The sequence below is a fragment of the Balaenoptera ricei genome, chromosome 9 (assembly GCF_028023285.1).
Source record: "Balaenoptera ricei isolate mBalRic1 chromosome 9, mBalRic1.hap2, whole genome shotgun sequence".
NCBI classification, from domain to species: domain Eukaryota; kingdom Metazoa; phylum Chordata; class Mammalia; order Artiodactyla; family Balaenopteridae; genus Balaenoptera; species Balaenoptera ricei.
Window position 1 is genome coordinate 55816170 of NC_082647.1, and position 25077 is coordinate 55841246.

The window sequence follows — 25077 nt, forward strand, 5'->3', positions numbered from 1 at the left end:
TATTTATGATAGCCAGGACATGGAAGCAACCTAAGTGGCCATCGGCAGATGAATGGATAAAGAAAATGTGGCCCATATATACAATGGAATATTACTCAGCCATAAAAAGAAACGAAATTGAGTTATTTGTGAGGTGGATGGACCTAGAGACTGTCATAGAGAATGAAGTAAGTCAGAAAGAGAAAAGCAAATACCATTTGCTAACACATATATATGGAATCTAAAAAAAAATGGTTCTGAAGAACCTAGGGGCAGGACAGGAATAACGACGCAGACATAGAGAATGGACTTGAGGACACAGGGAGGGGGGAAGGGTAAGCTGGGACGAAGTGAGAGAGTGGCATGGACATATATACACTGCCAAGTGTAAAATAGATAGCTAGTGGGAAGCAGCCGCATAGCACAAGGAGATCAGCTCAGTGCTTTGTGACCACCTGGATGGGTGGGCTAGGGAGGGTGGGAGGGAGACCCAAGAGGGAGGGTATATCAGGATATATGTATATTTATAGCTGATTCACTTTGTTATACAGGAGAAACTAACACAACTTTGTAAAGCAATTATACTCCAGTAAAGATGTTAAAATAAATAAAAATAAAAACTCATCTGCCTAGAATACTGATTTTGAAATTAATTCTTTTTTTTTTTTAAAGAAATTCACGTTCTTTTATTTATTTATTTATTTATTTATGACTGTGTTGAGTCTTCGTTTCTGTGCGAGGGCTTTCTCTAGTTGCGGCAAGTGGGGACCACTCTTCATCGTGGTGCACGGGCCTCTCACCATCGCGGCCTCTCTTGTTGCGGAGCACAGACTCCAGACGCGCAGGCTCAGTAGTTGTGGCTCACGGACCTAGTTGCTCCGCGGCATGTGGGATCTTCCCAGACCAGGGCTCGTACCCGTGTCCCCTGCATAGGCAGGCAGATTCTCAACCACTGCGCCACCAGGGAAGCCCAATTCTTTATTATTAAATGGAATTTTTTTATGATATAAAGTACGATTTGTTTTCAGTCATTTTCACTGTATATACTACTGGTGTTTAATTTGGTTAAAAATTATGTGGTGTAATAGAGAAGAGATTTCTGCTAATGGATTACTTCTTTAATTCAAAGTATTGTTTACATACATTTGGGGCAGGTATAGAGAAGTAAGGCATTGTTTTTAACCTCTAGAGGATCTGAAATAAATACACAAGGGACTGCTCACTCTAAATTGAATATGAGTGCAGCAATTGAAGAAGTGTCCCAATATGTTTATGATTTTATTAGTATACTTTTAGGAAACATAAACCCATTAAAGGTAGAGCCATTAAAAATAAAAATCCTAGAGAATTGCTAGAAGTTAGAGAGATCTAGCAAAAACACTGGTTTATCCGAACGTCCAGGCCTTAAGAAGGTGGGAACCAGGTCAATTCAGGAAACTTCATCTGCAGGAAGGTGGCCATTCTTGCACGTTCTCTGCCTTTAATGTGACTTATTTCATCAATATATGCTAGTTTCTTTCCATCCTGTTCCCAGGTGACTTTATCTCCAAACTTTCAGTAGAAGTATCTGATTGGCTCTCTGCCTGTACTGTGGATTCGGTGTTCCTGTTGGGTTCTGTGGTCTGAGAGGCAAGGTCTCCTGATATGCTCAACTGCCTTACCAGATAGGAACTGTGAGCCTGGCAGAAGAATTTGACCATAGTAGAAGACTGATAATGAATAAGAGCTTAACAAATAAACTCATGAAGGGATCTGTCCTGTCTGGCAGAATGTTCATGGAAGGCTTTGTAGAAGAGATTACATTTAAATTAGATTTTATAGGTTGGGTTGGATTTACATGTCAAGAGCAAACAAATGAAGAAAAAGGGAGTTCTAGGTATTAGAGTAACTTGAGCCAAGTTGTATAGGTTTATGCTTGGCCTGTGGACAGATCAGTCTGGCTCAGAGCTCCTCAGTGTAGCTGCCCTAAATCACCTGAGCAGCCCGAGTCAATGCGTTGCCTCTAACTGACTGAAACAGAGTCTCTGGGGTTTGTGTTCAGATCATTTGCATTTTTTAAAAGTTCCCCAAATGATTTTGATGCAAAGAGAGCTTTGAGCCCTGGACAGCTATAGCGGATAATACATTGTGAATTTGTGAAATAGAGTTGGAAAAGGATGTTAGAACAAGACTATGGAGGCTTTCTATATCAAGCTAAGGAGTTTCTTGGCCATATCCTGTGAGTGAGGTAGTCAGTGAGGCTTATATTTTATTGGTTTGCACCGTTTTCTGAGCCTATGTAGTTGCATCTACTTGGAGTCCTTTCTGGGCAGTAGACAGAGAAGGGAAAGGAAAGTTAAGGGATCTAGGTACATGTGACACAGCCCTTTATACTTATTTAGAATATTATTTATTCATTATTTCTCCTTTGTAGGAGTAGATGTTCTAATTCCAGATTTAGATGTTCTAATTAGATGTTCTAATTCCAGATTTAGTATTCTTAGCAGAGTATATTGATGTTTTAGTAACAATTCTTTCTTCTCTCTTTAGGGGAGTCGGCTGCATCTTTGTTGAAATGATCCAAGGAGTTGCTGCTTTTCCAGGAATGAAAGACATTCAGGATCAACTTGAACGAATATTTCTGGTAAGTTCTTTAGAGAATACTTCTGAAAAAAATTGGTCTTGAATGCATCCCTCAGTGACAAATCCTACAGTGGTAGTGGAAAATAATTTCAAACAAATTTGTTGGTTGTCACATTTAATTCTAACATATTTTTGGATCTTTGCAAAAGCAGGAAATTAGTGAAGAATTGTGTTTTTAAACTACTGCACATGAATAATATGCCAAAATGGTAAGAAAGGATAGGATGTCAGAGGCAATACAGAGGAGTGGGTTAAAAACGAAGGCTCTGACAAAAATTCCAAATAATTTATATAGATATCCCCCCTTCAAATAGGTGTATCTTATTCCCTCCCACTCCTACCCACTTAAATGTGGGCTTTGATTGGTAACTTTTTTTCTAAAAAGTAGAGCATGGAAAGAAGGGAAGGGAGGATAGTAACTTCAAAATGGAGAAACCAGGCAAATGGTACCTCAGCCCGGTCTTCAAGGTTAAGATCATCAAAGATAAGTCACATTGGTAGTATGTACCCTTTGTATAATGTATTGAGAACGGCACTTCCCCTCTGTAGTCTTCCTCCGAAAACCATAACCCCAGCCTAATCTGGAAAGCCACATCACACAAACCCAAACTGAGGGACATTTACAAAACACCTGACTAGTACTTTTCAAAACCGTCAAGGTCATGAAAAACAGGGAAAGTCTGAAAAACTGTCACAGCCCAGAGGAGGCTAGGGAGACATGACAGCGTAATGTAATGTGGTATCCTCCATGGAATCCTGAGACAGAAGAAGAACATTAGGGAAAAATTAGTTAAATACAAGTGAAGTGTGCAGTTTAGTTAATATCAGCATAGCAGTGTGTGCTCCTTAGGTGTGATGGAGGTTCCCTGTAATGTAAGATTTCATCAATCAGGGAAACTGGTGAGGAGTATATAGGAACTCTCTGTACTACTCTTCACAACTTTTCTATAAATCTAAAACTATTCTAAAATTTTAAATTTAAAAATTTTTGTAAATCTGTGAAAAATAAAAATAAAATTTGTTCTGTAGCCAGATGAGCTGGGTTTGTCACCTGCTCTGTCACTTTGGGCAAGGGACTTAGTTCTCTGAACCTTAGTTTTCCTGTGGGTAAAATAAGGGATAATGATAACACCTACCTCATAGATTGTTTTGAGGAATAATTAACTTAATTACATAAAGTGCTTTTAGAACTATGCCTGACACATAATAAATACCCAATAGATGTGTTGTTATTATTTTAATCAAATCATTTTTATACCAGATATTTTCATTCAGTGGAACTTCCACATTAGCTAATATTCATATAAACTTATTATTTAAAACATGGAATAAGAGCTAGACAAATTAATTTTTTTTGTTAAAAGGAGTCAGACTATATACATCGTAGCAGTTAACCACATTATCATACTTTTTAAAAATAAATCTCCCATGTGAAATCACTGGTGCACATTTTAGAATGGACCTTGTGAAGACATGCACTTATTGGATTATGCAAGTACACCCTTAAAATGTAGCTTTCATATTAAGTATAAGGACCACAGGAGGGTATAGTGATATGAATTGAGACTCCATCACTGCTGTGTTCACCTTGATGTCAGCATTAAATGATAAGAAAAGGAAAATGAAAACTAGAAAATCAAAGCACACGTGATTCCTCCTTGCAGTATCCTATACCCCAGGCATCCCTGTGTATTCACAGTGGGTGGACAAACAGCAGAGTCCCTAATATTATAGAAACTTTCTTCAAAGTCTTATCTTATTGGTTTCTTCTCCCAGAGGCTGTCTGTATCCACTTCCTTTCAGTTTTACTTAATTATTATTATCATCCATAAATTCCCGCACAGAGTGTTAAAATAATGTCTTATGATTATAATAATGCAGCCTTATAATTGTGGGGAAATTCCCACAATGTCAAAAAGTATAAAAATTGAAAAACCCCTTTGTCCTACTACCCAGAGAAAATTATGTTTAGTATTTTGGTATATATCTTCCATTTCTACACATGCTAAAAAAATTAAATTGTATCTTGCATACTATTTTGTAACTTTCTTTTTTCACTTAGCAATAGGTAGTTAACACCTTTCATTGGAAAATAAATCCAGAAACTTATCATCATTCTTAGTGATGAGTATTTCGTCGTATGGATGAGAATTATTTGCTTAAGTATTTGCCCGATACTGATGGCTTGTTTATAGTTTTTAACTATTATAAAGAGCTGTCAGAAATATTCTTTGCACAGTTATCCTATTAGTTAAGAAAAATTATTAGAATTGAAAGTCCTGAATTGAATACAGTTTAATTTTCATAAGTCTATTGACCATTCTTACACTTCATTCCCTCCATCTAAACTCATGAAACACTTCCTTCTCTCTGTTGTCAAGAAAGTCGCTTATTGATTTCATTGAGACTGTATTGAGCCTATAGATTATATTACAAAGAAATGATATAAAATGAGCTTTCCCAGCCAAGAAAAAATAATATCTCTTTATTCATATTTCATGGCCCTTAGCATAAATTTAACATAGACATATTTCTCTTTTCCTTTTTTCTAATCAAGCCTTTGTTTTCATTCAGCTATTTTAAGTAACTTTCCACAGTTATTTTCCCCAAAATACAATAAACTTGTTCACATATTGTGAAAAACATGACAGGAGAGGGAATTTTAATGGGCTATACTTTGCATCATATAGATCTTTATGCCAAAACATATCTTTAAATATTTAGCTTTTTAATTTATTTAAAGCTCAAATATAATAATAATAATACCACTTAATTATATTCTGATAATAATTTCCTAAACTTTAGATTCCACTTAACTATTCACTCCCTGATAGCTATTGAACAATACTTACATAACCTTGTCAAATTACCTATTTTTTATGCTAAAATCATTAATTTACTATATTTGAAATCAGAAAACTTCAAAGGGAAATTATATAGAAAGAAATGTCCCTACATACACATTATTTCAGGGTAAATTTAAAAGAAAAAGAAATGGTTATATAAATGAGGTATATTCTATAGCAGTTGTACCAAAAATTTTGTTTCATGAAAACATAGTTTATTGATATAGCTTAGTCAAAGTTTTAATTTTCAATATTATTTTTATAATGTAAGTCATTTCCAATAGGTACTATCTTGTTGAATTGCTTCTTGTATGGAGATTTTGTTATTATTTCTTAATTTTATGGCAATTATTTCCTAATTTTATGGGTATTCAGAGACCTTTGAGCCATGACTAGGCTTTTAATAAATCAAAGAAATACATCATTGTAAATTTTCTATGGGAATATTGATACACCAAGCTACTGTTTGCTCTTATTAGACCACAGAGACCCTTAAATGCAGATAAGCATCATGATTTATGGTAATAACGCCTTCATTTACTGTAGTTTTTTTTACACGTGTAATGATTTTTACAAGTAAAATTTTTACAAGTAAAAAATTACCAAGTCCTTTGGTAATTAGGAGATAAAGATCCTCATCTATATAAAATTGCTGCTTTAGAATTAAATAATGTTATGTTTTACCCTGAAGAATTAGATAGGACCAAAAAAAAAAAAGAGAGAGAGAAATCTGCAAACTTCTTTTGACAGTAAATGTTATCATCTTAAATATTTTATTTCCTCCCCTGAATTGTTTAAATTTGCAAATGTTAGCCATATGACACATTAAACAAGCAGACTCTCTCAGGAGTTGTGCGATCATTGGAAGAAGAAATTTTACTAACCCAATGTGGTTGAATCACTGGGAAAAAATACTTTTTCTTGGTGACCTTTTATGTCTGGTCTGAAGAGGAATGACTTTTAAATGTGATTAAATCCACTTTCACGGGCTTCTCATGTAAACTGCCAGAGACTCTTTTCTAAAGCAGCAGTTGTGTATCTGGCCTCTCGTAAAGCATTGCCAAGGAGATAATCAACTTTGAAAAGTCACGAAACATGGAATTGTTCGTTTTGTTTTGTGTTTTAATACAGGGATTAAGTCCATTCATTTGCCTGTGAACTGTATATAGAAAGGTGGTTGGTTAATAACTTTGAAGCACAGAATTCAAGCTTGTTACCCAAGATAACTAATATAATTAACTCCCACACACTGAGTCTTTATGTGAAAAGCAACAAAGATCAGTCACTAGAGCCTTTATATTTTTTTTCTGAAGGTTTTCTTTTTCTTCTTTTCTCTTTTTCCTTCCTTTGGTGGGAAGGAGCAGTTCACATTCTTAACAAGTCCAGGGCATTCACTTCCACAACAGGGTAACTGTGTTGATCTATGTAAGGTGAGGTGGCTCTACTGCAGTCTGAGATTTCACCATTAATCATTTTCCTTGAAATTGTGATGCTCACATACAAGAAAGGAAGGAAAGTGATAGAATTTTGACAAATTATGTTCAAGACATTTTGAATTGCCAGGTGAACGGGCACCTACTTCTCTAAGCAGTAACTCTGCTATTACAGTAAAAGAGTGATTAATATCATTTCTTCAACATTACTCATTTTTTTAATGTCATGATGTTTTCTATTCACCTTTGTTAGCTGTGAAAATAAGCAGTAGATGTATTCACCCAGGTAAATATATATATTCAGAGTGACAAAATCAGAACTAATAAGAAAATTCATATTCTAATCATATTGTTCTGAATTGAAAAAGAACTCTACTTGATGGAACCCTGGGGACATTCTTCTGCCACTTCACAACAGCTGGACAAATGGCAGAGAGTGCTTGCACAGCTGTCTGAAACCTTTGGCAGATGCTTCTGGGTTTGTATGGCTCATGGCCCCAGAGTACAGCAGCCACGACAGAGGGGCTGGCATGATTGTGTTCTGGGGGCCTGTTCTAGTTCTCCCTGCCTTTGAATGTTGATTAACCCCAAGAGGCTCACTTTTCCCTGTCTCCTGGTCTTCTGGTTTGCAATGGAGTTTCATCCACCAGTTATTTGTTAACATATTGTACATTATTTGATTGGTACAGTTGTTAGAATGTTTCTCTTCCGTGTATATACCATTCACAATTTAAAAGAGAGTGTGTGTGTGTGTATTTGTGTGTGTGTGAAAAGAGCCTCTGGCAACTTTGAAATCTACTCAGCCTGGCTTTTGAGTCAGATCCTTCCTTAAGCCTCTGTGTTTTACAATTGAACTGACTGCAGAGACGTAACCTGTAGACCCGGTTCCAGTCCTTGTTTCCCCATCCTGGCTCTCTTTCCAGGATCTTAATGGGAACCATAACCCTGAGGTTTCATGATTGGCTAGAACGGCCATATAGAATGTAAAAGAAAGTTGACACCGCCTCCTTTGATGGTCATTACCATCCAATTGGATGTAGCAGCCACATTGTTAAAATGGAATATTGCTGTCACAGTTTTGTATCTTCACTTCCATCATTGGGTTGCTTGAGGTGATGTCCGCCATACTTCTTCAGCACTCCCTCTGCAACACTAGGTACAATGGAGATGGAAAGGAATTCTGTGCCAGGGTATCTGCCCTGGACCAAATGAGGGCAATCAAGATAGGCAGGCAAGGCATACCATTAGGAATGGAGTCATGAAAAATTGCTGAGCAATTGATCAGCAGATGGGAGATCCAGTAATGTAGTAGATCCTGTATTAGTTAAAATACTAAACTCTAAGAGTTCAATATTGAATTCTAATCCTAGATTGTTTTTTTTTCCCTGAACAAGCCACCTTTTCTAATTGGATTGTAGTTTCTGCATCTGTAAAGGGAGGAATTGAACTAAATGATTTCAATAGTGTCTTGCAGCTCTAACCTTTTTTAATTCTAAAATTGCATATTACAGGATTATGCATAAGGGCTGTGGGTGTTCAAAGGAAATTTCTAAGAACATTTTTGTTAAGCATGGAAGGAAGTATAAGATTTGAAGTGGAGTAAGGGATATGGGGAATATCAGGCAACAGTCCAGGAGTGGAGTAGGCACAGTAGGAGTCTGTCCTGTATGCGTGGAAGGTGAGATTGGATGTTGAAGTTTGGACTTTGATAGATTGAGGACTTTTAATTTTATTTCATCTATAAGTAATAAGGAGACAGTACAATTTTTAACAAAATAATAAGGTTAAAATGGCATTTCAGCAAAATTAATGTAATATGATATAATGATAAACTCAACTATATAAAGGCTGACAGAAGGAGAGAACTAGGCATTACATGTTGGAGTGAAGGATACTGAAAATATTAAGCAATGTTTTTTAAAGCTGATTTTAGAAAAACAAAGTTGGGGAGATGGATTATAATACCACCCACCCTGAAATAAATGCCTCTTTTAATTTGTGCACGTTTCTTTCAAGTCTCATCAATAGTCCTGGTTATTTCCATGGTGGCAAATCTTTTTCAGAGTCTTAAGCTTATAAAAAATAAGGCAGCTAGAAAAATTTTAAAGCCGTATGAAAAGAAATTAAAACCACCATTTAGAGATAACCAGTGTTAAATATTTTTGTATTTTCTTTTCTAGATTTTCACCATTGGGTTAATAATAGATTTATGGGTTTTGTATTCAGCTTCTCTTTATTTTCACATTTAATAGGCAGCAATTTCCAAGCCATTAATATACACTTGAGAATATTATTTTAATTATGCTATAATATCTTATTAATGTTCCCAAATGTACTAACACATTGCCCTATTATAGTACTAGGTAATTTGCTTACGGTTTTTATGCTACAGTAAATTTTATCCCATTCAGTTATACTTTCAACAAGAATATTTTAGGCATCTATTCCATACCAGGCTCTGTGCCTACAGGCAGTGGAAAACCAACAGACACGGTCCCTGCTCACCTCAAATGTACTGTTAGCTGTGCTACATTAGAACAGCTTCCAGACAGTCAGGTCAGGAGGATGTTGTTGCAAAACTGTTGTAATATATCTTGTACATAAATGATTTGGAAGAGAAAGGAGTCAAAGATAACTTCAGAGTTTCAAGCTTGGGGAATTAAGTGCTCCATGAAGTCATGGAAAATAATGGGGACATTGAAAAGGAGTGCCACTGGGACTTCCCTGGTGGTGCAGAGGTTGAGAATCCGCCTGCCATTGCAGGGGACATGGGTTTGATCCCTGGTCGGGGAAGATCCCACATGCCACGGAGCAACTAAGCCCGTGTGCCACAACTACTGAGCCTGCACTCTAGAGCCCCCGAGCCACAACTACTGAGCCCATGTGCCACAACTACTGAGCCTGTGCTCTAGAGCCCACAAGACACAACTACTGAGCCTGTGCTCTAGAGCCCACGAACCACAACTACTGAGCCCATGTGCCACAACTACTGAGCCTGTGCTCTAGAGCCCACGAGACACAACTACTGAGCCCGTGTGCCACAACTACTGAGCCTGCGCTCTAGAGCCCATGAGACACAACTACTGAGCCCGTGCTCTAGAGCCCACGAGACACAACTACTGAGCCCGTGTGCCTAGAGCTCGTGCTCTGCAACAAGAGAAGCCACTGCAATGAGAAGCCCGTGCTCTGCAATGAAGAGTAGCCCCCGCTCACGGCAGCTAGAGAAAGCCTGTGCACAGCAATGAAGACCCAACATAGCCATAAAATTCATAAAAAAATAAAATTAAAAAAAAGATTAATGGAAGTGATGGCATAATTATCAAAAAAAGAAAGAAAGAAAGAAAGAAAAGGAGTGCCAGTGGAGGGAGAGGAAGAAGAGAGCTCAGGGACTGGACTTTATATGATAGCAGGTGACCCCAGGTGGAGACGTCCAGTACACAACTCTTACTGAACAGAATTAGGAGAAAAATGAGGATCAAGGGATTGTTGACCCAAACCAGACAGTGTTGGGACCTAAACTGTACTGGTTCTTAAATAATGAGAAAGTGGAGGAGGAGCAGAGGAGCACTGCCTAGGCTTTAGGGATGCTCATGGTTTGTGGGGGTGGGATGGGGGTGGGGAGCAAAACCAGGAGAGAATCAGGACAATTACACAAAGGTCAAGGTAAGGGCAGGCAGCAGAGAAGTGAGGAGAAAAAAGGAGAAAAATAATCACTCCCTCGAGGGAGGTTATGGATCAGCTCAGGTCTGGTTAACTGGTGGGTGAGGAATTTTGAGGCCAATGCCCTTCCTTTCTGTGCTCCCTCAGCGTGTGCCTCCACTGCCTGTATAGTATGTGGCACACATCCTGTACTTTTGCAGCTCATGCTTTTAGCCCAGAGGATGAGAAGGGTTTCCTTCTGGAGAAATGGAAAGGTCGACAGAACATGCATCTGGGTTTAATTAGGGAAATTTAGACTATCCATGGTTTTCAAAGGAGACTTATGATTCTCCTCAGTGTCTCAGGGGTGCTGGAGTCAAGGTGAGTGTAGCCTCAAGGGAGGCCAGCTCCGACCCCTCCACTCCTGGCTCTGCTTTCATCAAGATTTTGTATGTGAGATAGATCTCGCTGCTGAAAGAAAGGTTGGAAACCCCTGGACTAACGCTATCTTAAGGTCTTCCCAGGTCAAGTGTTCTATGAAAAACAGACGTCCATGAGGAAGAAAAATGATGCAGAGCCAGTGAAAATGAAGATGTTAGAGAAATAAAAATTGAGCGATTCATGTATGGAGACATTAGATACGTATTCTGATAAAGAAAGTTCTGTGCCAATAAGCTATCGAAATTTTTGTAGCAAACCTCAGTAAGGTCATTTGTCTTGAGAAGAAAACAAAGACAGAGGGATATTTCACTACAGAATAGGTAATCACATTACTTTTTACAAAGAAACATTTATTTGAAGATTAGCTGGCTGTTACCTACAGATTTGAATAGGCTCACATGGTGAAAAAAATATTTTTTTACCTTGAGGATTCTTACATTTACTTTATAGTGTTACAAACTTTCTATAAATGGAAAATGAGAAGATTTTCATTAAATCATTCACTTTCTCGTTGTTATTCATTTTTCAGCAAATATTTATTATGTGGTTACTATGGGCTCAATACTCTTCCATGTTCTGGGGAGACAGCATTGCACAAAACAAAGTCCCTGCTCTTGTGGAACCTATATTCCTGTGAGGGAAGATAGACAATGAGCAAATAAATATATAATGTGTCTCGTGAGCGTTGCATGAGGAATGCCACTTTACATGTGGCGTACTGGGGAAGTCTCTCTCAAGGATCCTGATACTTGTGCATTGAGTGAAGTTAGTCAAGGCACAAGACGTGCAGATATAGGGCTCAGAGCATTTCGGTGGAGAGAATAGCAACCTGTTTGTGCTTAATGATAAGAGTATTAAAATCAGAGTTCTCAGGCCTGAATTTGTCAAATTAAGGATCGTTCTTCCCACTACATCAAGGAGAAATGCTCTTATTACTTTGACCTCCTTTATAGAAAGCATTTTCTTATATGAGAAGTCCTTGCTTTGTGTAAAGCATTAAATTCCTATATAGATTAATATTCAAACATCAGATTGAGCAAATCAATAAGAGAGTTTGAAGTACACCTGTGTGCATGTTGCAAGTTGGAATTATGCTGGAGCAAGAGATTTGGGCTTCCTGATTTAGTTCATCAGAAATGTTGGTGTAGATACAAGAAAGTGGGAAATGTTTCTGATTTGAACAGTAGACAGTGCTTTGGAGGAGAGAACAGAGAAAGAATATCTAGAATTCAAGGAGAGCCAGAGAACACTTTTTTTTTAAGTCAAAAGTAGAAGGAGGGCTTCCCTGGTGGCGCAGTGGTTGAGAGTCTGCCTGCCGATGCAGGGGACACGGGTTCGAGCCCTGGTCTGGGAAGATCCCACATGCCGCGGAGCAACTGGGCCCGTGAGCCACAACTACTGAGCCTGCGCGTCTGGAGCCTGTGCTCTGCAACGAGAGGCCGCGACAGTGAGAGGCCCGCGCACCGTGATGAAGAGTGGCCCCCGCTCGCTGCAACTGGAGAAAGCCCTCACACAGAAATGAAGACCCAACACAGCCAAAAATAAATAAATACATTTATTAAAAAAAAAAAAAAAAAAAAAGTAGAAGGATTTCAAAAAAGGAAAGTTTTATCAACTGCACCAAATAGTACAGTGAAGTCAGTGGAGGATGGTGCTGAAAAAAGGCCACAGGTGGTAACTTCTGAGGGAATAGTTCCAGTAGGGTTGGATATTTAAAGTCAGGTTACAATGGGTTTAAAGAGTAAGTGCGCAGTGAAAAAATGGAAACATTGAGTATAGACAATCTGTTTGAGAACTGGCTGAGTAAATAGGATTAGATGTCACCTTAAGGGTAGTTTTTAAGTCAAGATTTATAAATTTTATAATGTGTCATAAATATTTTTTTAAATAGTGAAGACCAGGATGTTTGGAAGGTAAAGGACACCAAAGATACAAGAAAGCATATTTGACAGATCAAGGTATTGGGAGGCAAGAGTGGATGGGTGGAAGAGACAGTGCCTTGAAAATGTGGATGAAAAGATTTTCTCGAAGATAAGAAAGAGGAAAGGAAGGAGAGGAAGATTTAAATAAATGTTGTAGAGGAGAAAAAAAGGAATTTGAAGGTATCATGATCTGCATGATTCTTAAATGAAAGGGAGGGGATGTGGCTGACAGTAATGTGCATCTGTGGGGGTAGATGTTGAAGGAAATGGATACTATTTGCAAAGCTGGTGTAATACCAAATGGTATTATGATATGTGATATGACAAGAGAAGGAGGTCGTTGCTGACCACATTTGTTAATCAGCTGTTGATCTGAGACATTATTATAGGCATAGAAATGCTTTGTTTCCAATTTCTATGATGTGTAATAGTTTACTTTCCTATTAACATAAGATTACTTTTAGGCATATCCATCCTAGCTATAAATGTTTCCCAATTGTAATAGTTTTTACGAAGACTTTTCTGGAGGCAGTGGTTCATATCTGTGGTCTAACAGTCTTAAATGTTTTGAGAATGTTTTAACCTTTTGTCAGTATGGGATTACTTACTGGCTGTTGCAGTTATCTCTTGTTATGTAACCACCTTAAAACTCTGGGTTCAATCAACAACAGTCATATTTTAAAATTATTTGTCATAGTTTTAGGGTCAAGAATTCAGTAAGGGATGGGCCAGGCAGTTATGGACTTGGGGTCTCTCACATGGTTGCAGATATATGGTTGAAGACAGATGGTGGCTGGCGCAGAAGCAATCAGAAGCTGGAGCAGTTGGGGACTAGCCAAATATCTCTCTCTTCGTAGTCTTGAGGCCCTACGTGGGTTTTCTCCATGTGGGCTAGTTTGAGCTTCCTCATGGGATGGTGGTTGTGTTTCAAGAGTGAGTGTCCTCTAAGAGGACCAGATAGAAGCTGTATGTTTCTCTTAACTTAGCTTCAGAATTCATACAGCGACTCTATCAGCCAAAGCAGTCACAAACCCTCACCCAGAGTCAAGAGGAAGGGACATAGACCCCAGTTCTAGATGGAAAGAGTGTCAAGAATGCTGGGGCCATGTTTTAAAACTGCCACATTGATTATGTATTGATACAGTTCCATTAGGGCATATTACCATTTTGAGCTGATAAACAGCTTTGTAGGAAAAAACCATCTGGGAAACAGTTTTATCAAGCTTCTAAAATTTTTATTGTTTTTCCCATATTCCTTATAGCCATTACCATACTGCTTCCCATGATAAATATGAAAGTGTAAGTTGTCACAGAGTGTTAATTGGTGGGTCACGAGGTCCCTTATTTGCTCACCCTCCTTTTCTTCCTTTTTTGACTAACAAGTTCACAGATGTGTCAGACTGAAAAAAAAATGGTGAAATACTGCCATAGTGTGACACACCTGAGGTGAGTGAGGTGGTGACACTTCTTAGCAAATTCTCAGAATGTTATCCATAAAGTAGACTTCTATAACTCAAATTCTACCTTAATTTTTTTTTTTTCATTTGGAACGTGTTTCCACATATAAGTCTTTCATTCCCCAGAACATCACATGTCAACTCTTGTGGTAGACAGCATCTAAGATGGCTCCCAGTGATCCCCACCTCCTGGTATTTATGCCCTTGTGTAATCCCCTCCCCTTGAGTGTGGGCTGGACCTAAAGACTTGCTTCTAATGAATAGACTGTGACAAAAGAGATTGGGATATTACTTCCGCGACTAAGTTACAGAAAGGTTGCTACTTCCTTCTTGCTCACCCTCTCTTACAGTCTCACTGGCTCACTCTGAGAGAAGCCAGCTGCCATGTTGTAAGTTGTTCTGTGGAGGGACCTTCGTGTCAAGGAACTGATGTTTCTAGCGGGCAGCGGGTGAAGACCTGAGACTTGGCAACAGCAGTGTGAGTGAGCATGGAAGTGAGTCCCTCCCCTAGTTGAACTTTTTATATGTGAGACCACAGCCATAGTTAGCACTTTAATTGCTGCCTTTGTGAGAGACTCTGAGCCAGAGGCACACAGTTAAGGTGTTACTGCCAAAATGGCAATTTCCTTGGTCCTTGTCCCCCAAAGGGAAGAATTCAATCAAGAGACAGAGCAGTTTTAAGTAGCAAGAGTTTTATTAAGCAAAGCAAAAGTATGCTTCTGAGAGAGAGAAGGGGAGCAAGCTGTCTGGAAACCAGAAGCAGCCCCACAGTGAGGGTCGGGTTGCTTTTTCAGAGTGGTGGGAAGTCCCTCCCTGTGTCCTGCATCATTTGACTGACAAGTTGATTGACAGCTTTAGGTTATATAACTGTTCTCCTAGTGTGCAGGCACTTACCCACAAGCACCAAAGTGAAATCCATTGGGAGTGGGGGGCGAAAACCACAATGCTAATTTATTACAAGTACAGCATAGTGAACCCTGGGTTACCTTGAGTCCCCTTTTAGGTCTTGGTGCGTCTGCCAACCACTTGGTGCCAACCTGTGCTGGTGGGTTTTCTTTTGTTTGGTCCTGATAAGGCTGGAAACTTTGCGGTCCTTGACTACAAAAAGGGAGGATCTCTGGGCGTGTTCTGATCACCAGTGTCCAGGGGTGGGGCGGGGGAAGAGAAAGAGGACCTGGTCCAGGATGGGGTGGGGATCCGCTCCTGTCTGACTAACAACCCAACAAAGGTACACCTGGATTCCTACCAACAGAAAGTATGGAGATAGTAAGTGTCTGTTACTTAAAGGCACTAAGTTCTGGAGTAACTTGTTCCACAGCGATCGATAACTAATACATCTCCTTTGATCCCAGGACCAAGAAAGAGTAGGTGCTATACCTGTTGCTTTATAGCTGAGAAAACGATCTTCAGAGATTATATGAACTTGCCTAAGAAGGCATGTTCAATAAGTGCCAGAACTGAAACTATATCCTAAGTCTGCTGACTCTTCCACCAAAATACTCTTGTTTTGTAGTTGTTTGTTTGGTTGTTTTTGCTCTGATTCATAACCATGAGTGTGCATGAGGTTGACTTGGGAATCATTTCTTTTTTTAATTTTTATTTATGTTTTTAATTTATTTTTTAAACAATATAAAAATTTATTTTTTCTCATGTCATGAGAAATCTGGGGTAGGCAAACGCTGGCGTTGGTTTAGTGTCTCAATAATATCACAGCAAAGTCTCCATGTTGGGAATCATTTCTTGAATACACATTCTTAGGCCCCACTCAGGGCCTTTAGAATCAGGTTTCCAGGGATGGGACTCTGTGCATTCAGACAAACGAGCAGACCCTGGTTGATGAGTCCTTCTGGCTAAGAAACTCTTACTTTAAAAGGTGCATGTCATGCTTTGAAATGTTATGCATGTGTTAAATTTTCTGGCCTCATGTGGCAACCTAAAAACCTAGGTAGTATGGGCTTACTATCCAGAATTTAGAAATCATTATTCAGTCCAACCAAGTCCTGTGTTTCTTACAGGGATACTTTTGATATGATTCTCAAGGGGCATGCCTTATAATGAGTATATTTGGGGGCTTCTTTCACATGGCTTTATATTAATAATGTTATGTAACTATTATTAGTATTGTGTACACAAGCAAAGATCTGTAATCATCACAGGTAATCATCATATCCCAGCTGCTATAACTTCTTATCTGGCCTGATTACTTGATTAACATTCTGGTTTCCTCCCTCATTTTGCAGCCTACCTTTTCTTATGCCTCAGAAGACTTTACCTGAAAGGATAAATCTGTCCAGGCTGTTAATCTTTTTGTGAGGTGTGAAGTCATTTAAAACCTGACCTTGTATCATCTCCTGCAAAACCCCCTGCAAGGAAAAAGAGCATCCTCAAAACATTCTGTTTAAAATTGATCTCATGTCTCATTATTTTATATCTTGATAGAAAGCTATGGCTGGTTGATTAAAATTTATCACATAAAATAATACACCTAAGTCGTTGGAGCATGTCCCGTAGAGAATGGTTTTCTCCTAAGTCAGGTTAACAGATTATCTGACCTTGGAGCTGAATTTGTTCTTTATCTCACTCACCTCTTTTGAAAATGACAGGCATACATTTTCCAGGTAGTGTGTAGACTATGGCTTTTTTTTTTTTTTTTAATTCTTCCTAAAATCTCTTTATCTGTGAGTTTAGTTGTACTGGAAAAATGTTGAGAACTGTCTATTTTATTTTGTTTTTTATCCATTTATTTATTTTACATCCCTAGTTTATTTATTATATAACTAGAAGTTTGTACAGTTTGACCCCCTTCACCCATTTTGCCCACCCCTCCCCCACTACCCCCCCCCCCATTTCTGGTAACCACCAGTCTGTTCTCTGTGTCTGTGAACTTGGTTTGTTGTTTTGTTTTGTTTTGATTTTTAGATTCCACATATAAGTGAGACCATACAGTATTTGTCTTTCTCTGTCTGATTTACTTCACTTAGTATAATGCCCTCAAGGTCCAGGGTTGTCACAAATGGCCAGATTTCATTCTTTTTTATTGCTGAATAATATTTCATTGTATATATTACCACATTATCTTGAGAATTGTCTATTTTAAATGTACCATTCAATGAATTTTATTCTTTTATTGTGTCTAATTTAAACTCAGGCTTCTGTTAGTTTTTTTTTTTTTTATAAGTTTATTTATTTTATTTTATTTATTTTTGGCTGCATTGGGTCTTCGTCGCTGCATGCGGGCTTTCTCTAGTTGCAGCGAGTGGGGACTACTCTTTGTTGCAGTGCACGGGCTTCTCATCGCGGTGGCTTCTCTTGTTGCAGAGCACGGGCTCTAGGTGCACCGGCTTCAGTAGTTGTGGCGCGTGGGCTCTAGAGCGCAGGCTCAGTAGTTGTGGCTCACGGGCTTAGTTGCTCCGCGGCATGTGGGATCTTCCCGGACCAGGGCTCGAACCCGTGTCCCCTGCATTGGCAGGTGGATTCTTAACCACTGCGCCACCAGGGAAGCCCTTCTGTTAGTTTTGAATAACTTTACATATTAAAATTATCAGTGAACTTGAGTCTCTGCTTGGGAGGATATTATTCTCTGTGACCAGAGCAAATGGCAGTCTTGTCATACTTTGCCTTTCATCTTGTCCAGTCTTTTGTAAAGATGCAAGAATTGGTAGAAGGATACATCCTATGCTCTCAAACTTCTGTGCCTTTACACCTGCCGGGAATTCCTCCAATCTCCAATGTCTAAATCTAACCCATTCTAAATATTAGAAATGTTTTCCCCTCTAATGAATTTTTCTCTGTTTTCCCAATTACAAATTATCTCTCCTTCTTTTGGACCTCTTGGTTTCTTTACCGGATCCTCTCTGCTGTCTCCCTTCAACTTCAGCCTTGCCTTGCAGTTATTTTTGCTCTTATTCCCCTGATAGAGTTTAGGATTTGGGAGTAGGGATGCAGAAGAAAGGAGTACTTTGTGCGAATCAAGAATTAGTGTGTTCCCTGACGCTGCAGGAATAAACTCGTGATGAGAGAACTATTGCATTTTTAAAACTTCACTGTGTTCTTTTTTAAATGCATATTTTGAGGGAACTCTGTGGAGATGATATTAAGAACCACTTTAAAAATTAAAGACAATTTCCCTTCGTTTGTTTGTTAGTTTTAAAATAAATCTGAGTTCATATTTTCCTTTAATTTCTTCTTTTGCAGTTCCTTGTTCTAATAATATGTAAATCACTCACAGCAGATAACATTTAACATTCAAATGCAGAGTTCATTTTATTGAAGCTCAGTAGAACAAATTACTATCAATTTGCTCTAAGTAAAATTCAATATTAAAAATGTTTCATGTTTGCCAAGTGAAAAGTAAATAGCTGAAAGTTGTTAATAAAACATTTTTTGGAGAGTAATATTAGGCTCATTTTTGGATCCCATCCTATTTCCAATAAAAGGAAATATTGTTTGTCTCTCACACAGAATGGTGATGTCTGCACATTTTAATCTGATTATTGACTCTTGGAATGTGATTCAATTCATTCAGCAGTTGTGAGTGCCTACTATATGCCCGGAAGTGGGCTTCAGTAAATTTCTATTTTGAAGAAGTTTGACAAAATTTTCATTGAGTCTTCTTTTTAGTACTTTGCACTGGGAGTGCCACTCTGAGGAAATCAGGAAGCTAAAATCATAAGAGAACTAAATTTGATTGCCAATTCCTTACTAATTTTTTTCCTTATAGTGAAAATTGTTTTTAGACAAATAATCAAGTAGTATGTAGTGACTCTTCTCGTAACTGTGATCTTCCTGATATACCATGATGTCAAATTGGATGTGAAATGGAAAAGGCATTAACGTTAGTGAAATTACAACCTTCTATCTGGCAAAAAAAAATTAACAAATATAATACAGTGTTTGTTCATCTTTCCAAATATTAAGCTCAATTTTTGCAAATCATAAAAGATGCTATTATATGGGAAATCTCTGTACCTTCCGCTCAATTTTGCTGTGAACCTGAAACTGCTCCATAAAATAAAATCTATCAGGAAAAAATAAAAGATGTTGTAGATGAATCAAAGCAGAATATTGGGGACTTCCCTGGTGGTGCAGTGGTTAGGCATCCGCCTGCCAGTGCAGGGGACACAGGTTTGAGTCCTGGTCCGGGAAGATCCCACATGCCACGGAGCAACTAAGCCCGTGCGCCACAACTACTGAGTCTGTGCTCTAGAGCCTGCGAGCCACAACTACTGAAGCCGGTGCACCTAGAGCCCGTGCTCTGCAACAAGAGAAGCCACCGCAATGAGAAGCCCGCGTACCTCAATGAAGAGTAGCCCCTGCTCGCCGCAGCTAGAGAAAGCCCACATGCAGCAGCAAAGACCCAACGCAGCCCAAAATAAATAAATAAATTTATTTTAAAAAAAGCAGAATACTGTTCTCAAAATCTGTTCTCTTTTGAGTCAATAGTAAGATTCCCCTTCTAGGAATTATACCTTTTTTTCTGTCAATGAGCCACTATGTGGAAGGGAGTAGACAGGCAATAAAAATATTTATTTCCTGGCAATTTAATGGAAGCTGTGGTAGGTGGAGCAGGGAGATGCAAAGATAAGTAAGTATCAGGTCCTCAGGTGGAGTGGCTAGCAGGATAGTAACAAGGTCAAGGTGAGGCATTAAAAACCTATAATCAGTTTGTTACTAGTTTACATCAGCTAGCTATATGTGTTTAGGCTAAAAAGGAAATAAAAGTTCTTAGTAAGATAAAAAAAAAACAACGTATAATCAGTACTTTGGGAGTAGAGAGTATGGTTGGGGAACATTGCTGGTGATCACTCCTCTTCCTGTGTATTTAAGGTGGGATGAGTTAGTTACAATGGGAGCATTCATTCATTTGAATAAATCTGTGTCAACATTACTTTTTTAAAAAAAAGGTAAGAGGGGGCTTCCCTGGTGGCGCAGTGGTTGAGAATCTGCCTGCCAATGCAGGAGACACGGGTTCGAGCCCTGATCTGGGAAGATCCCACATGCCACGGAGCAACTAGGCCCGTGAGCCACAATTACTGAGCCTGCGCGTCTGGAGCCTGTGCTCCGCAACAAGAGAGGCCGCGATAGTGAGAGGCCCGCGCACCGCGATGAAGAGTGGCCCCCGCTTGCCACAACTAGAGAAAGCCCTCACACAGAAACGAAGACCCAACACAGCCATAAATAAATAAAATAAATAAAGATACATGAAATTGCTAAAATTAAAAAAAAAAATATGGGACATGCTCACCATCCGTCCTTTAAAAAAAAAAAAAAAAAAAAGGTAAGAGGTGCTACAGAATATCGTCTATCACACAAAATGCAGTGACGTTAATAGCAATTAATGAAACTTTTACCTTTGAGCGTTAAGATAGAGAGTGGCCTGTTGGTTAAAACATACATATTTCTGACTTACAAGTATTGAATTATTACTTACTAGCAAACTATTGTCTCAGCCACCACTTTAGCATTTCTTTAATACCAATTTGAGAAAAAATAATGACTCAGACATACGATGCAATGGTTTCATTTTCTGTACTGATATATGTGTTTCTTTGTCTTGGAGTTTCCAAAGTGATGATTTTATTCATGAAAATGCTTCAAGAAGCAAGCTGTGATTTTTAAATAAGCCAACTGCTTGCTATTCCTTTGCTCAGAAAGTTAGGGAACTGAATGAACCACAACAGAACGCTCATTTCCTCGTGCCTTTTGACTTACCATCCACTGGTAGGCCTGCAGCCCAGGAGTTTGACAGATGTCAAGAATCTAGCCTATAATTTGAATTTAGTGTTCAAAAGCCTATATTAAAGTAAAAAGAACTACAAATATGTCCACTATAGGCTACTTCCATTTCACTGCTCAATATTTTACTGTCCTTTCTCATGCCTGTCTCCAAAGCATCTGTGCTTTCCTTCTTGCTGATGTGCACACTTATTCCAGATTGTTTCCACTGATGTCAGCCAGGCCTGACAAGCCAAGCCTTATGTTTATTGCACTGGGATAGGATCCAAGAAAGTCTTAGAAGAACGTGGCTACCCCTGCAGGTACAGAAAAAGATGCTGAGATGCCCATTGGTATAAGTAGTTCATTAAGGTGTTGCTCCGGTGACAAAGAAGGATACCCTGACTTTTTTCCTCCCGCATACCCCAGGCCTGCTCTTTGATAATTTTTCATGCTTCAGGGCTGCCTATGACAATATTTAGGACAAGTTTTAGAAAGTAGAAAAAGACAAAGATAAGATCTCATCTTAAGAGGCTTTTTCCCAAACTCCTAAAAAAGGAGATATTCTAAGTGGGAATCTGCACATTTAGTGACAACTTCAAAAGAGCAGCTTGTAAAGGGAATGGTTCAGAATGCTTCTGTGAGCTTCGGGAACATAGTAACTAAGAGGATTACGCATTTTAAAAAGCAAGGCATTTCTAAATCTTTTTATTCATATTTGTTTGGTCTTCACTGGAATAAAGCTTATGGCAGCAGCAAGGTAGTCATATGGCAGATTTGTTTTCAGAAATATGTAACTAAATGCAGAAATAGCAAGTAAAAATTAGCAGGCAAAAATATTGCTTTTGTTTTTGTTGTTATTGGTTTTGGTTTTTAGTCTTAGAATTCCTAAAAGTTCAGTATTTACCTTTATGCTCTTCAGCAGCTTTTGGTTAGAAATGTTTCCTTTTCTTTTGTTCTGGTTCATCTGTTTATGATAACATTTTATCCCTAAGAAATAGTCTTTTAAATATTGTGAAGGAACAGTACACTGTCTAAGATGACAGATTAATTACCTTCTTTTCCCCTTAAGGGAGCCTAGTAAGAATTTGAAGACATTATCGGCACTGATAGCTTACCCCTAAGGTCTGTGTGTTCTGCCAAAAATAATGAAAAAAGGAAATGCAGTCCTGCTACTGACTCTCAGGATACACAGCTTTGATAATACCAGCCTGTCATTTCAGATAAGATAAAAAAAATCACTCAGAAAAGAAAGAAGAAAGCAAATGAAGAGATTTTATCCACAGTGTGTTGCAGCATAACCTGCTGGAGAAATAATATAGTGATAATGAAAACAAAACATGAAGGTACCTTCAGTAGTACCCTTGCTTTCTGTGTTTTCCTTTCTTGGAAAAGGTAATACCTTTTTCAAATGTAAATATAAAAAGAGATTTTCTTTTTGTCCTGTTGCTTTGTTCTTTACTTCTGATTAGTATTTAATTAATTCCATTGAAACCTCAGGGGGAAAGTTAGGATATGTTGCAGTAATTTGCATATTCACCTCCTAGTAATGTTTGAGCAACAAAGTTAGTTGACCTGAATGCTCCGTACTGCGTCCATTAAAATAACTCGCACATAAATCTTTCCTGTAACTGTAGCCAGCAGAGCTTAAACCCAGCTGTTGTTCTCAAAGCTCTTTCTCTTTGCATTATACTGTGTTTAAGCCCAGTGTAAGTGATATAACCATCAGTAATAGATTTATGAAACTTATGACTCTACCAGGCGATAGATAGTAAATATAAAAGTATGTCAAGTATATTCTTTTTTTTTTTAATATTTTATTTATTTTATTTATTTATTCATTTTTGGCTGCCTCGAGTCTTAGTTGCTGCACGCGGGCTCTTCGTTGCGGTGCGCAGGCTTCTCTCTAGTTGTGGCGTGCGGGTTTTCTCTCTCTATTTGTGGCATGGGGGCTCCAGAGTGCGTGGGCTCTGCAGTTTGGGGCGCACAGGCTCTCTAGTTGAGGTGCACGAGCTCAGTAGTTGACGCGTGTGGGCCCAGTTGCCCCGTGGCATGTGGGATCTTAGTTCCCTGACCAGGGATCGAACCCACGTCCCCTGCACTGGAAGGTGGATTCTTTACCACTGGACCACCAGGGAAGTCCTCAAGTATATTCTTAGATGAATTCTGGAATGAAAGCTCACGATCTCTGGATTGGATCTTGGAATACCCAACTTCTAGTCCTGTCTCTATTTGAATTTTGACATGCTTAAGTAGGATTCAGTTTCTTCACCTATGGAATGAGGCTAGAGTACTCATAACTTTCCAAAAATATTTTTAGTAAAATAATTTCTTTTTTGAAGTGAAATATCACCTATAATCCTGAAATCCCAAATCCCACCTGCTTGACCTCCTCGCTCTGTCCCCAAGATAGCCCTGGTGTGCCTCCAAGAAATTGTACAACTCCAAGGAACATAGTATGAGAACTACTAGACTAGATGATCTTTATGGTATCTCCACAAATTTTCAGTTTTCTCCACTGTAGTTATTTTTGTTGTATAATATCTCTCATACATTTTAACATTAATGTCATAAAGGGTCCCTTTATGCCTCAATAGTTTTAAGTGTATTGCCTTCATTAAAATATTTATTCTTGTCTTCTGATTTCCTTTAGTTAGTTAGTTAATTATTTTGATCAGTGTGAAGTATAGATAAGTATTATAATCCCATAGCAATTTTTTTGTATAGCTCATAGTATGAATTGCCTTTCACTAAAGCAAAGGATTCATGGACTAATTTAACCAGTATTTATTGAATATGAACCTTATGAAAGGTACTGTGTTAGAACCCAGGATGTAAAAATAAGTAAGACATTGTCCCCACCTTCAAGGGACTCACAGTCTGGCCAGGGAGAAAAACAAGGAAACAGATCGTTATGATACTGTGTGGTAAGTGCTGAGTGCCAGCCTGTGTCCAGTTTCCTGATCAATCCATGCACTTGGATGACTAATAAGAAAATCAGATATAATCCATCTAAATCATGGCTCTTGATATATCACAAACAAAATCATTCAAATCTTTTCCTCCCCAAGTTTTCCAATGTCAGTAAATGGTAGTATCCCTGATCCAGTGGTTCAAGCCAGCAATTTAGAAGTCATTCTTAATTTCTACCCTTTCCTCATCCCATGCATCAGATTTATCAGCTAATTTTATTACTTCTATTCTAAAATAGATCTTCACTTGATCCATGATTCTCTACCATGCTAGTCCAAGTCACCATTATGTTTCACCTGGTCAATGCAGTAGTCTCCATCTGGCCTCTATTTTGCCCCCAACCCTTGACAATACTCCTACAACTTTCAAATGACAGTGAAAGTGTTTTAGTTAGCATATTAGTTTGGCTGCTTCAAAAGAGGCAAAAATAGCATGTCTTAGAGAAAAATATATGGTTTCCTTTTTCATGTATAGTATAAGCTGGTGGGTCCATGAGGTCATCATACTAGACAGAGAAAAAGAATTAGTCAAAATTCCACACCCATTCATGGTCAAAACTCTCAGAAAACTAGAAATACAAGAAAACCTCCTTAACCTGATTATAGATATCTACAAAAAACTATTGTACTTAATGGTAAGATTCTCAATGTTTTAACTTTAAGGTTCAGAACAAAGCAAGTATGTCATCCACTCCTTCTAGTCCTATTCAGCATGTGACTGGAGGCAAGTTCCATAAGACAAAAAGGAAAGGAGAGGGGAGAGGCGAGAAGGGAAGAGGAGGGGAGGGGAGAGGAATAAATGCCATAAAGGTTAGAAATAAGTAAAACTCTCCTTATTCACAGACATGATCACCTATGTAGAAAACCCTAAGGAAGCTACAAAAAGCTACTAGAAAAACCAATATACAAAATCAACTGTATTTTTATGTACTAGTAACAAACAATTTGAAATTTTTAAATACCATTTATAATAGCATCCAAATAATGAAATACCTAGATGTGTATATCCAATAAAATGTGTTCAACATTTGTATTCTGCAAATTATAAAATA

At 38.4% G+C, this 25077-nt stretch overlaps 1 protein-coding gene across 3 annotated transcripts in view; it reads left to right on the plus strand.

Annotated features, from left to right (window-relative positions):
- The window catches only part of CDK14 (cyclin dependent kinase 14), a 573947-nt gene that overhangs the window by 371605 nt on the left and 177265 nt on the right, over positions 1–25077 (plus strand). For all 3 annotated transcript variants that reach the window (XR_009505030.1, XM_059933793.1, XM_059933794.1), the window contains one exon: positions 2509–2602. Coding sequence is in view for 2 of the 3 variants with exons in the window: in XM_059933793.1 (XP_059789776.1) it covers positions 2509–2602 (94 nt within the window). In the remaining variant the exon portion in view is untranslated. The remainder of the gene's footprint in view (positions 1–2508; positions 2603–25077) is intronic.